General features: G+C 40.6%; 1 protein-coding gene across 3 annotated transcripts; it reads left to right on the forward strand.

Moving 5' to 3' along the window:
* Nucleotides 1-142: 142 nt before the first annotated feature.
* Nucleotides 143-8,065, forward strand: LOC108047745 (clathrin heavy chain). Of its 3 annotated transcripts, none has more exons than XM_017128075.2 (7): nt 143-256; nt 1,086-1,335; nt 2,066-2,273; nt 2,599-6,900; nt 7,077-7,243; nt 7,406-7,492; nt 7,553-8,065. In XM_017128075.2, exons 2-7 carry the CDS (start codon nt 1,294-1,296, stop codon nt 7,781-7,783), a joined length of 5,037 nt encoding a protein of 1,678 aa, XP_016983564.1. In that variant the 5' UTR covers nt 143-256; nt 1,086-1,293; the 3' UTR covers nt 7,784-8,065. The 3 variants fall into 3 exon arrangements, with proteins under 3 accessions (XP_016983564.1, XP_016983565.1, XP_016983566.1); XM_017128076.2 differs by having other exon boundaries at nt 151-264; XM_017128077.2 differs by lacking the exon at nt 143-256 and adding an exon at nt 690-781.
* Nucleotides 8,066-11,872: the final 3,807 nt, after the last annotated feature.

The following is an 11,872-nucleotide window of genomic DNA, read 5'->3' on the forward strand; positions in this document are numbered from 1 at the left end:
CTAGGTAAAACAAAAATATCGATAATATTATACATCTTGTAGCATATCGATGTTATATCGATGTATTTCACTTTTCTTATTTTCCCATTTCTCGTATATATCGGCAAAAATTGTATAACTTTCACACCTCTACCCTGTCTTTCAGTCAGTATTTAGTCAAACAAAATAAAATACATTTGTTAGAGCTTGATAAGAATTCAGTTTGTCTTATGTGTGTGTGCCCGTCATCAAGCAACAAATCGACGTATTTTTTTGAGTATGCTTGTACATATTTATAAATTACTGTAAACATACAAATGCAGTTTAATTAGTTTTACAAAGCGAAAAAGTTAATGTTTCTGTTTCAGTGCACATATCTTGTTTATAAAATCTCAGGGTATTCCACCAATTTTCCATTCATTTAATTATGTTCTTGTTTATGTGGCATATTGCGGCATTGGATGTGTGTGTGTGTACTCCCACAGAACGGGAACTATCGCTGCTTAAACAGATATACACAAGTTAAACCCAGATTTCTGCTAGTATTCGATCTTGCTTAGTGTTTTAACAAGTACGAAAAGTGACATCTAATTCGATTTTTCTGCGTACATTTACCGCTGCATAAACGAGAGCAAATTCGTGTACATGTATTAGTCAGTGACTAATTGTTCAAAGCGCAACTCAACATGGCTGACTTTACTGTGGTGAGCAGCGATTGATGATAATGCTGCCTCTTTCTCTTTTCATTTCGAACATTCACAGTTTTCGCTCTCACTCTCGCTAACGTCAATAAAAAGTGCTGGTAATTTTCCCGTCGAGTCGACACACAAACAGCAAAAATACCGATACAAAGGATTAATCGAAAAATTATTTCGTTTTATTTTGTGCAGCAAGCAAGCAAACATATGTACAATGTACATCCATCGTCTGTGTTTTTAAGGGCGTCTACATACATATGAATCTTTATCTTCCGAGCAACTTTTTCATTCGCTGACGCTGTCACTTTCTATCAACAAAATAATAACGCCCACAATTGAATTTTCCAATTCTTGCTGTATCAGTGCTGTCGCTAATGCCCATAATTTAATTTTCTTTTCTTCGCGCAGCTGAAGAGTTCTAATGGAGACCCAATCTTGAACAAGGAAAACGATTAAAATCGAATATTAACAAATACAAACCCGAAACGAATCAAAAACTGTTGAAAAGAGTGTGCAATTAATTTAAAAAAGAAAATAAAAACAAGCAAGCGTTGTTTTTGCAGAGATATATTTACATTGTAAACGTCTGTCAAAAACTAGACTTCACTTAGTCAAGATGACGCAACCACTGCCCATCCGCTTTCAGGAGCATTTACAGGTGAGTAATATTGCTTTAATACGGGTTTTACAACAATAGGGCTTAAGGGAGTTGCAACGCTCCAATTGGATACACGTTGGTCGGAACAGAAAAAAATTGTAAAGCAATTCCACTACGACACACTTCGATGAGTTCCCCATATATTTTCAGGTGTGCAAGATTTTCGCCGGAAGATACGGTTTCATAAACGAATTTTATAATGTTAACAACAAAGAACTCTTTTGTCAAGTGCAAAAGATTATAAAATAACCCTCTAACAAAGACTTAAGCTATATATTGCATTTGAAATATTATTCATACAATATTTTGTATAGGGTGTTCCAGTGATAGATCCCACATATTGTGGTGGAATCCGGTATACTGGATTCTAGTTTAGGTCTTATCAGACTTCCACATACAAAACAATGTTATACGAGTTCAAGCCCTTCTGCATCTTTTTTTCTTATACCCACTACACTGTACTCTAGGGTATTTTAATATAATTTAAAAGTATGAACAATTTTATAAAGAAGATAAGATTGCGACTTTGATCCTAATCTGCATCAGCCGCCGACTCAGCAGTTGTGCTAAAAAAGAAAAACACTATATTTGTATATTTTTCAACTTTTAAGCCGCCTACGCCAATTATTGTCCTGGGAAAAAGTGTGCCTAGAACTTCGGTGGCCGAAGACTGGCTATTATATAGCTGTATTTTAAACTAAACATACAATTTGTATCCTTTTTTGTACAGCTCACAAATGTTGGGATCAACGCCAATTCATTTTCATTCAGCACGCTCACGATGGAATCGGATAAGTTCATATGCGTGCGAGAGAAGGTTAATGATACTGCGCAAGTGGTCATCATTGATATGAACGATGCTACCAATCCCACTCGGCGTCCCATATCGGCGGACTCTGCTATTATGAATCCAGCTAGCAAGGTCATTGCGCTCAAAGGTAACAAAAAGAGATAGTCCAGCCGACCAACATCTATATGAGTACTCTCAGTTTGTCCTCATAAAATATTCATATATAACTTTTAACTAAGCTACCATTGTCTTGAATTTATTTGAATCCCTTTTACACTTCAAAAATTGATTTGGATTATCAAATTATCAACATTTAATGTGTTGTGCTCCCTTGAATTCCGATTAAGAAGTAATTTTTAAAATTACAAATAAATATAAAAAAGAGAGACGAAATAATTAATACTAACTAAAATCGGTTAAAGGTCGGCTGGGATTCGAAATTTGAAAATGTATTTATTTAATATTCTTTTCAGCTCAAAAGACGTTGCAGATCTTTAACATCGAAATGAAATCAAAAATGAAGGCGCATACCATGAATGAAGATGTTGTGTTCTGGAAGTGGATATCTCTTAATACCTTAGCTCTTGTCACGGAAACAAGTGTGTTCCATTGGTCAATGGAGGGCGATTCTATGCCGCAGAAAATGTTCGACAGGCACTCCTCCTTGAACGGATGTCAAATCATCAATTACCGCTGCAATGCTTCCCAGCAGTGGCTCCTTCTGGTTGGAATTTCGGCTCTGCCCAGCCGTGTTGCTGGTGCTATGCAGCTGTACTCTGTGGAACGCAAGGTTTCGCAGGCCATTGAAGGGCACGCAGCCAGCTTCGCCACCTTTAAAATTGATGCTAACAAGGAGCCAACAACCCTGTTCTGCTTTGCCGTACGGACTGCCACTGGTGGAAAGCTTCATATCATCGAAGTAGGAACCCCGCCGAACGGCAACCAGGCCTTCCCCAAGAAGGCAGTCGACGTCTTCTTCCCACCGGAAGCACAAAACGATTTCCCGGTGGCTATGCAAGTCTCTGCCAAGTATGACACCATCTATTTGATCACCAAATATGGATACATTCATCTCTATGACATGGAGACGGCCACGTGCATATACATGAATCGTATATCGGCCGATACGATCTTTGTTACCGCACCCCACGAGGCCAGTGGAGGCATCATTGGCGTCAATCGCAAGGGACAGGTCCTGTCTGTGACTGTGGATGAGGAGCAGATCATTCCGTACATTAACACTGTTTTGCAGAATCCCGACTTGGCTCTCCGCATGGCTGTGCGCAACAATTTGGCCGGTGCTGAAGATCTATTTGTGCGAAAGTTCAACAAGCTCTTCACAGCTGGTCAATATGCCGAGGCGGCTAAAGTTGCAGCCTTGGCGCCTAAGGCCATTCTGCGAACGCCACAGACGATACAGCGTTTCCAACAAGTCCAGACACCAGCAGGCTCGACGACTCCGCCACTGCTGCAGTACTTTGGCATTCTTCTTGACCAGGGAAAACTGAACAAGTTTGAGTCTCTGGAATTGTGTCGACCAGTCTTGTTGCAAGGCAAGAAACAGTTGTGCGAGAAGTGGCTGAAGGAAGAGAAGTTGGAGTGCAGTGAGGAGTTGGGAGATCTCGTCAAAGCCTCGGATCTCACACTTGCCCTCTCTATCTACTTACGCGCAAATGTTCCCAACAAGGTGATTCAATGCTTCGCAGAGACCGGACAGTTCCAGAAAATTGTCTTGTACGCTAAGAAAGTCAACTACACACCAGATTATGTTTTCCTACTGCGCTCTGTTATGCGAAGCAATCCAGAGCAAGGGGCTGGTTTCGCCTCCATGTTGGTGGCAGAGGAAGAGCCGCTGGCGGATATAAACCAGATTGTAGATATCTTTATGGAGCACTCAATGGTGCAGCAGTGTACAGCGTTCTTGCTGGACGCCCTTAAGCACAACCGACCCGCTGAGGGTGCTCTCCAGACGCGTCTGCTGGAAATGAATCTGATGTCCGCCCCCCAGGTTGCCGATGCGATCTTGGGTAACGCCATGTTCACTCACTACGATCGGGCCCACATTGCCCAGCTGTGCGAGAAGGCAGGATTGCTCCAGCGTGCGCTCGAACATTACACGGATCTTTATGACATCAAGCGGGCCGTTGTTCATACACACATGCTGAATGCCGAATGGCTTGTCAGTTTCTTTGGCACTCTGTCGGTGGAGGACTCGCTTGAGTGCCTGAAGGCCATGCTAACGGCAAACTTGCGCCAAAACCTGCAAATCTGTGTGCAGATTGCCACCAAGTACCACGAACAACTGACCAACAAAGCACTCATCGACCTTTTCGAAAGCTTCAAGAGCTACGACGGGCTCTTCTACTTCCTGAGCAGCATTGTTAACTTTTCGCAAGATCCCGAAGTACACTTCAAATACATCCAGGCGGCCTGCAAGACCAACCAGATTAAGGAGGTGGAGCGCATTTGTCGCGAATCGAATTGCTACAATCCCGAACGTGTGAAGAATTTCCTGAAAGAAGCCAAGCTGACGGACCAGCTTCCGTTGATTATTGTTTGTGATCGTTTCGATTTCGTTCACGATTTAGTGCTTTACCTGTATCGTAACAATCTCCAGAAGTACATCGAGATATATGTGCAGAAAGTGAACCCATCCCGTCTTCCCGTTGTGGTGGGTGGTCTGCTTGATGTCGATTGCAGTGAGGATATCATCAAAAATCTGATTCTCGTTGTCAAGGGACAATTCTCTACGGATGAGCTGGTGGAGGAGGTTGAAAAGCGCAACCGTCTCAAGCTCCTTCTTCCCTGGCTGGAGTCGCGAGTTCATGAGGGCTGCGTTGAGCCCGCCACCCACAATGCCTTGGCCAAGATCTACATTGACTCGAACAACAACCCAGAGCGATATCTCAAGGAGAACCAGTACTACGATAGCCGCGTGGTCGGACGCTATTGTGAGAAGCGGGATCCGCACCTGGCATGCGTTGCGTACGAGCGTGGCTTGTGCGATCGCGAACTGATCGCAGTTTGCAACGAAAACTCGCTGTTCAAGAGCGAGGCACGCTATTTGGTGGGTCGCCGTGATGCAGAACTCTGGGCGGAGGTACTTTCGGAGAGCAATCCTTACAAGCGGCAGTTGATCGACCAAGTCGTCCAAACGGCTTTGTCCGAGACGCAAGATCCCGATGACATCTCGGTAACCGTCAAGGCTTTCATGACCGCTGATTTGCCAAATGAGCTGATTGAACTTCTCGAGAAAATCATTTTGGACTCGTCTGTCTTTAGCGACCACCGCAATCTGCAGAACTTGCTTATTCTTACCGCGATCAAGGCTGATCGCACTCGAGTCATGGACTACATCAACAGGTTGGACAACTACGATGCGCCGGACATTGCAAACATTGCGATCAGTAATCAACTGTACGAAGAAGCCTTCGCCATCTTCAAGAAGTTTGATGTCAATACGTCGGCCATCCAAGTGCTGATTGATCAAGTGAACAACCTGGAGAGGGCCAATGAGTTTGCCGAGCGCTGCAACGAGCCGGCCGTGTGGTCGCAGTTGGCCAAGGCTCAACTGCAGCAGGGTCTGGTCAAGGAGGCTATTGATTCGTATATCAAGGCTGATGACCCGAGTGCGTACGTCGATGTCGTCGACGTGGCCAGCAAGGTGGAGTCGTGGGATGACCTGGTCCGCTATCTGCAAATGGCACGCAAGAAGGCCCGCGAATCTTACATCGAGAGCGAACTGATTTATGCATACGCTCGCACTGGACGTCTCGCCGATCTGGAGGAGTTCATCTCGGGTCCCAACCATGCCGACATCCAGAAAATTGGCAATCGTTGCTTCAGCGACGGAATGTACGATGCGGCGAAGCTCCTCTACAACAACGTCAGCAACTTCGCTCGCTTGGCCATTACTTTGGTGTATCTGAAGGAGTTCCAAGGAGCCGTTGACTCGGCGCGAAAAGCCAACTCGACACGCACATGGAAGGAGGTGTGCTTCGCCTGCGTAGATGCGGAAGAGTTTCGCCTGGCGCAGATGTGTGGCCTACACATCGTGGTCCACGCCGATGAGCTGGAAGATTTGATCAATTATTATCAGAACCGGGGATACTTTGATGAATTGATCGCGTTACTCGAGTCCGCTCTGGGCCTGGAACGTGCGCACATGGGAATGTTCACCGAGCTCGCTATTCTTTATTCAAAATTCAAACCTTCCAAAATGCGAGAACACCTGGAACTGTTCTGGTCTCGCGTTAACATTCCAAAAGTTCTGCGTGCCGCGGAGTCGGCTCATTTGTGGTCGGAGCTGGTATTCCTTTATGACAAGTACGAGGAGTACGACAACGCGGTCCTAGCTATGATGGCTCACCCCACAGAAGCGTGGCGTGAAGGGCACTTCAAGGACATTATTACAAAGGTGGCCAATATTGAACTGTACTACAAGGCCATCGAGTTTTATCTGGACTTCAAGCCGTTGCTGTTGAACGATATGCTGCTTGTGCTGGCACCCAGGATGGATCACACTCGTGCTGTTAGTTACTTCTCCAAAACCGGCTACTTGCCACTCGTCAAGCCTTATCTGCGTTCAGTCCAATCTCTCAATAACAAGGCAATCAACGAAGCCTTGAACGGACTCTTGATAGACGAGGAGGACTATCAAGGACTACGCAACTCGATCGATGGATTTGATAACTTTGACAACATTTCGTTGGCTCAAAAACTCGAAAAGCACGAACTTACCGAATTCCGTAGGATTGCTGCGTACTTGTACAAGGGTGAGTAAACAATTTAAATTCTAATTAAGATAGAAGGTTAGGTCTAACAACAAAGAAAATTATATGGATTCAATTCTATTGCCGGCTTATCATATTTACGATACAATACAATAGCAATGAAAATTATTCAGCTTTTTTACCCTAAAGTGAACGAAAATCAATTTGAATTATTCCAGGAAATAACCGCTGGAAACAAAGTGTTGAACTCTGCAAAAAGGACAAACTCTACAAGGATGCTATGGAATATGCCGCCGAGTCTTGCAAGCAAGATATCGCTGAAGAGTTGTTGGGTTGGTTCCTAGAACGCGATGCTTACGATTGCTTTGCAGCATGTCTATATCAGGTGGGTACTTGTTCTGGCCACAAAAGTCAAACTGAGAATAAAATTAGAGTAACTAATACCTAATAATGGCAATAGTCTGTTGCAATGAAAAGAATGGCTTTTCAGGAGCCGAAAATGTTTTATTTAGCTTTTGTATTAATCATTTTTTAATATTTTTTGCAGTGCTACGACTTGCTGCGCCCTGACGTAATTTTGGAGTTGGCTTGGAAACATAAAATCGTTGACTTTGCCATGCCCTATTTAATTCAAGTAAAGTCAATTACATGTTTTAAGAAACGACGTGATATTAATGTTTAATCCATTCTTAAGGTTTTGCGGGAATACACAATAAAAGTTGACAAATTGGAGCTGAACGAAGCTCAGCGCGAGAAGGAAGACGATTCTACTGAACATAAAAATATTATACAGATGGAGCCGCAACTGATGATCACTGCTGGACCAGCAATGGGAATTCCTCCACAATATGCACAGAATTATCCACAAGGTGCACCTCCAGTAGCGGCAGCAGCAGGACGCAACATGGGTTATCCTTATTTGTAGGGACTGAACCCAATAAAACCATCAAAACAACTTTAAAAACAAATGTATCAGCATTAAAGGAATACCAATAAAATAAGAAAAATAATCTATTAATTGCATGTGCGCCAAAAATTACCAAAACGAAAACAACACCGTAAATATAACTTCAAACATTGTTAAATTAAAGCAATGCAATGTACAATCCAATTTTTGGGTTGTTTGTAGACAGTATAAAATTATATGTTTTGATAATTACAGCACTCTTTATTCAAATATAACAGAATATATTACTTTTTATCATAATTAACGACATTATTGTCAGTCGATTGAAGTTCTTTTTTCTATTGCAAGAGGTTTTGTAAGGTTGGTTTTATGTGCAATAATTGGAAATACAAACAATATTAATTTAGGGCTTTGCGTTGTGAACTGGTCTTGGAATTTTGTTTAAAAATATATTTTTGAACAGCATCGCCATCTGCCTGTCGGATTCTACGCAATGAAGTTTTTCCGTTTCTAAGCTATCCGGATGAAACTTTTCGTACGGAAGTGAGAACATAAAATACCAATTTTCTGAGAATTACAGGCACAATTCTTTTTTGTAAGCTTGCAGAGCAGAGCATCGTTGAATTCCTAGTCAATTAATTGCTGTATTCTATGGAGACATATATTTAGAATTCGACATTAGGCATTAAGGGTGTAGTTCATTTAAATAAAATGAATACTTAAAATAGCTTGTGCCTTTTCAAGCCTATCAATGATTGAATAGAATAGGAATTGGAATTGAAGTTGGAAAAGTGCATAAATATTTAGAAGATATAATTTTAAAGTCGGCGTGAGAGTTAATATGTACCCTGAACATAGACAGAACTAAGGCAGTTCAAAGCTCTTTTAGATTGTGTCTCTATTTTTGTAGATATATTAAAATTTTGCCAATGGTGGTAATGCCTTTTTCTGCCTTATGAAGAAAGGAAAATACATTTTTTCAAAAAAAAAATATTACCGGGAACTTTGTAACTGTCGAACAAATTAAAAAAAAGAATGGAAATCTAGTGCTTTTAGTTGGTATCTGTATATATTTAACTGAGTGTTTTCTTAATTTATTACATATTAAATTCGAATCTTTCACCTTTAGCCTTTCTTTAGCTTTAAGCTTTTGAATCCATTGCAAAAGGGCGATTTCATAGGGTATTTTGTCCCGAATGTTGTTCAATTGCCTGTAGAATGTTTTTCAATTATTAACGCCAAAAATTATGCAGGCAAAAAAAGTTGAACAAGTATATAATATTGTTCACTGTCAAAATTGCGGTAGCTTGCTGGATGTGGCTCCCCAATACATACTAATCGATTTTGTATCAGCTGGAATATTCGTTCTAAGAGTTTTGATAGCAGCTATAGGAATATAGGGGTCCGATCTGATCTAAAACTTGATCTGCATAAAAAGATAATTTCGAAAGAACCATGTCCATATCTTTAAAAGTGAGTTGGCAAACAGTAAGACACACGGACAGTTTGTAACGCCTCGTTGATTACTTTTAAGATACGCTTTGCAGGGCTATTAAAAAAAATGATTCTTCTTCGTTCTGATTCATTAGATTAATATCAGTAAAAAAAACATAAAAAGAGAAATCCACCTGTTTTTGATACGGGGTCGATAGCTGAAATATCCATAATAATAAAAACATATATTAAACTGTCGGCAAAGGCAACAAAATATAAACCATAAATTCAGATGAATCTTTACATATTTTCCTAGATTTCTATGAATTTCATGTGTCCCTGAATTGCGGCGGTGGATTTGAAATATTTTGACAAGAAAAATATGCGTCACGGTTACCGATCTCTGATTAGTTTAGTCAAATTTTGAATTTAACTTGTTTGGCTGCTACAATTTTGAAATCAAAGACTTTCGGGTAAATTTGAATTTATTATATTTACTCTCCACCTATATTTTGCCAACCATATTCATTAGTGATCTTTAATAATAATATTTTTAAGTCTATACCTTTAAAATATTTTTGTTGCTGGTTTTCTTAGCTCTCGAAATAAAATTCAACTGTCATTGTTGTGGAACTTTTTAGTAGCAATCATATTATTCTTTTCACATTAACTTATCTTATCTACGAACAAAAAATGCGTATTTGTTGTAGTCGTATATACTTTAGAGCATAAATATGTTATATTATTTGGTAAATATATATGCGTAAATGTATTATTATTATTAAGATAATTTTAATTAGGCTGTTTTACATTCAGAATACATTTTGTTATCTTTATTTTATTTAGATCGGAAAATAAATCTTTATGTTATTTCTTCTGCATATATGTATAATTTCTTACAATTTGGACATTTTATGTGTTCGAGCTTGTCTTCGGTGGATGCAGAAATGGCTAATTACATACCAGTTTTATTTAGTTTATAATATATGGGCATTTTTAATACTAATGAATTTAAATCAGTAATTAATAATTTAATTAACGGTGGATCATTCGACACATGCTTAATTCAATTACTTACATATCCATTTTTGCCACTACAATACGAATGGATAGACAAAAACCATCGCGTAACACACAACACCTCTCGCCCTCTCGTTTTTTTCTCTACCTATCTCATCATCTCATGCCAGGGTTTCAATTAACAAATTTAAATATATTTTGTTCTCAAGTTCTCGAAGTTACCTTATCTAGCTCCATATCAGTTTCCACTCCAGCCAGCTTTTTAAACTAGTTGTCAACGTGTCATACCTGCTGTCTTTCCTCTGCACTGCACTGTTGCTAAATGAAAGTTGATAAGCTTGAATAAAATAAAACTAACATATTATTTCTATACAATTTGTAGCTTTAAATAAAAGCTTTTATAAAAAAAAATGGCTTAATCCTATTTGCACGGTTTTATGCATATCTAATGGTTATTCGGAAAACTATATGTATCTGTTTCTTTCGCGGCGTTCTTTGTTTCAAACATATTAGTCAATTTTTACTCTTACTTTCCTATTTTAAAATCAGCGCACGACAAGTCCTAAATATTTCCTTCATTTCATTTTTTTGTAGGATTTTGTAAAGTTTTCATAAAAAAATTATACACAAAAAATATGTTTTAAGTAACTTTGAGATCATTTAAATGTATTTTTTTTATGTATGTATAGTACAATTTTACAGAAAGCACTCTATGCTGAACTAAAGTCGGTTGTTCGAGTCTTTCAAATTATTGTAACATAATATGATACACTTTTTATTTTGATAAAAAATAAAAATCTGATTTCGATACTGAACACCACCAATCATCGTACTGAGGCTGTTCCGTTGTCACCTGCCATGGTATTTGGGTGGAAAACAAAAAGTTCTGATGGTGTCGTTCTTATATTGCTAACCCTTAAAACTAGCCTCAACCTCACTTAAAGGCTGGTAGTAGTATATGGCTCACGGCTCACGGCCTTTGTTACTGATTCCTTCGGCAGTGGCAGTGGCAGCCTCTGCCTCGGCCGCATTCACCTCGTGGAGCATTCGAAACTGCTGCGGCTCCTCAAGTTCAAGTTCGAGTTCAAGCTCGGGCTTGGACCCGCCCACCGCCGCCTCCTTTTCGACAATGCTACTGAGGTTGAGTGCAGCCGAGCTTCTTTCAGGTTCCGAATATTGATGAGCGGACAACTTCAGGAACTGCTCATAGCTGCTGCTGGTGCTGGCGCTGGCGCTGCTGCTGCTGCTGGTGCCCAGCTGCTTTTGTTCCTGTTCCCGTTCCTGCTCCTGCTCCTGCTCCTGTTCCCGTTGCTCAGCCTCAAATGGTTGTTGCTTGTTGCCGATGCACAGGTCGTACGTGGGAAGGACTGTGACCGTGCGGTCCTGGTAGGCGGTGTGTTGCTGCTGGAGTGTTGGCTCTTGTACGTTGGAAGCAATGCTTGGTTCAGAGTCTAACTGGTAACTGTTATTGGCTTGTGACTGTGTTGTTGTATAAATGACCTCCTCCACTTGCAGTGCAGTCAGGGCACCAATTTCGTTATGGTGCTGATGTTGTGGCGAGGTGAGGGATTGCTTGATAATTGTCGTAACAGCGGACAGATTCCTATTCTTAATATTGCTGTTGCCACATTTGAGTTGCGCGTTGCAGTTGCT

This window comes from Drosophila rhopaloa, unplaced genomic scaffold (assembly GCF_018152115.1).
Source record: "Drosophila rhopaloa isolate 14029-0021.01 unplaced genomic scaffold, ASM1815211v1 contig_3, whole genome shotgun sequence".
NCBI lineage: Eukaryota > Metazoa > Arthropoda > Insecta > Diptera > Drosophilidae > Drosophila > Drosophila rhopaloa.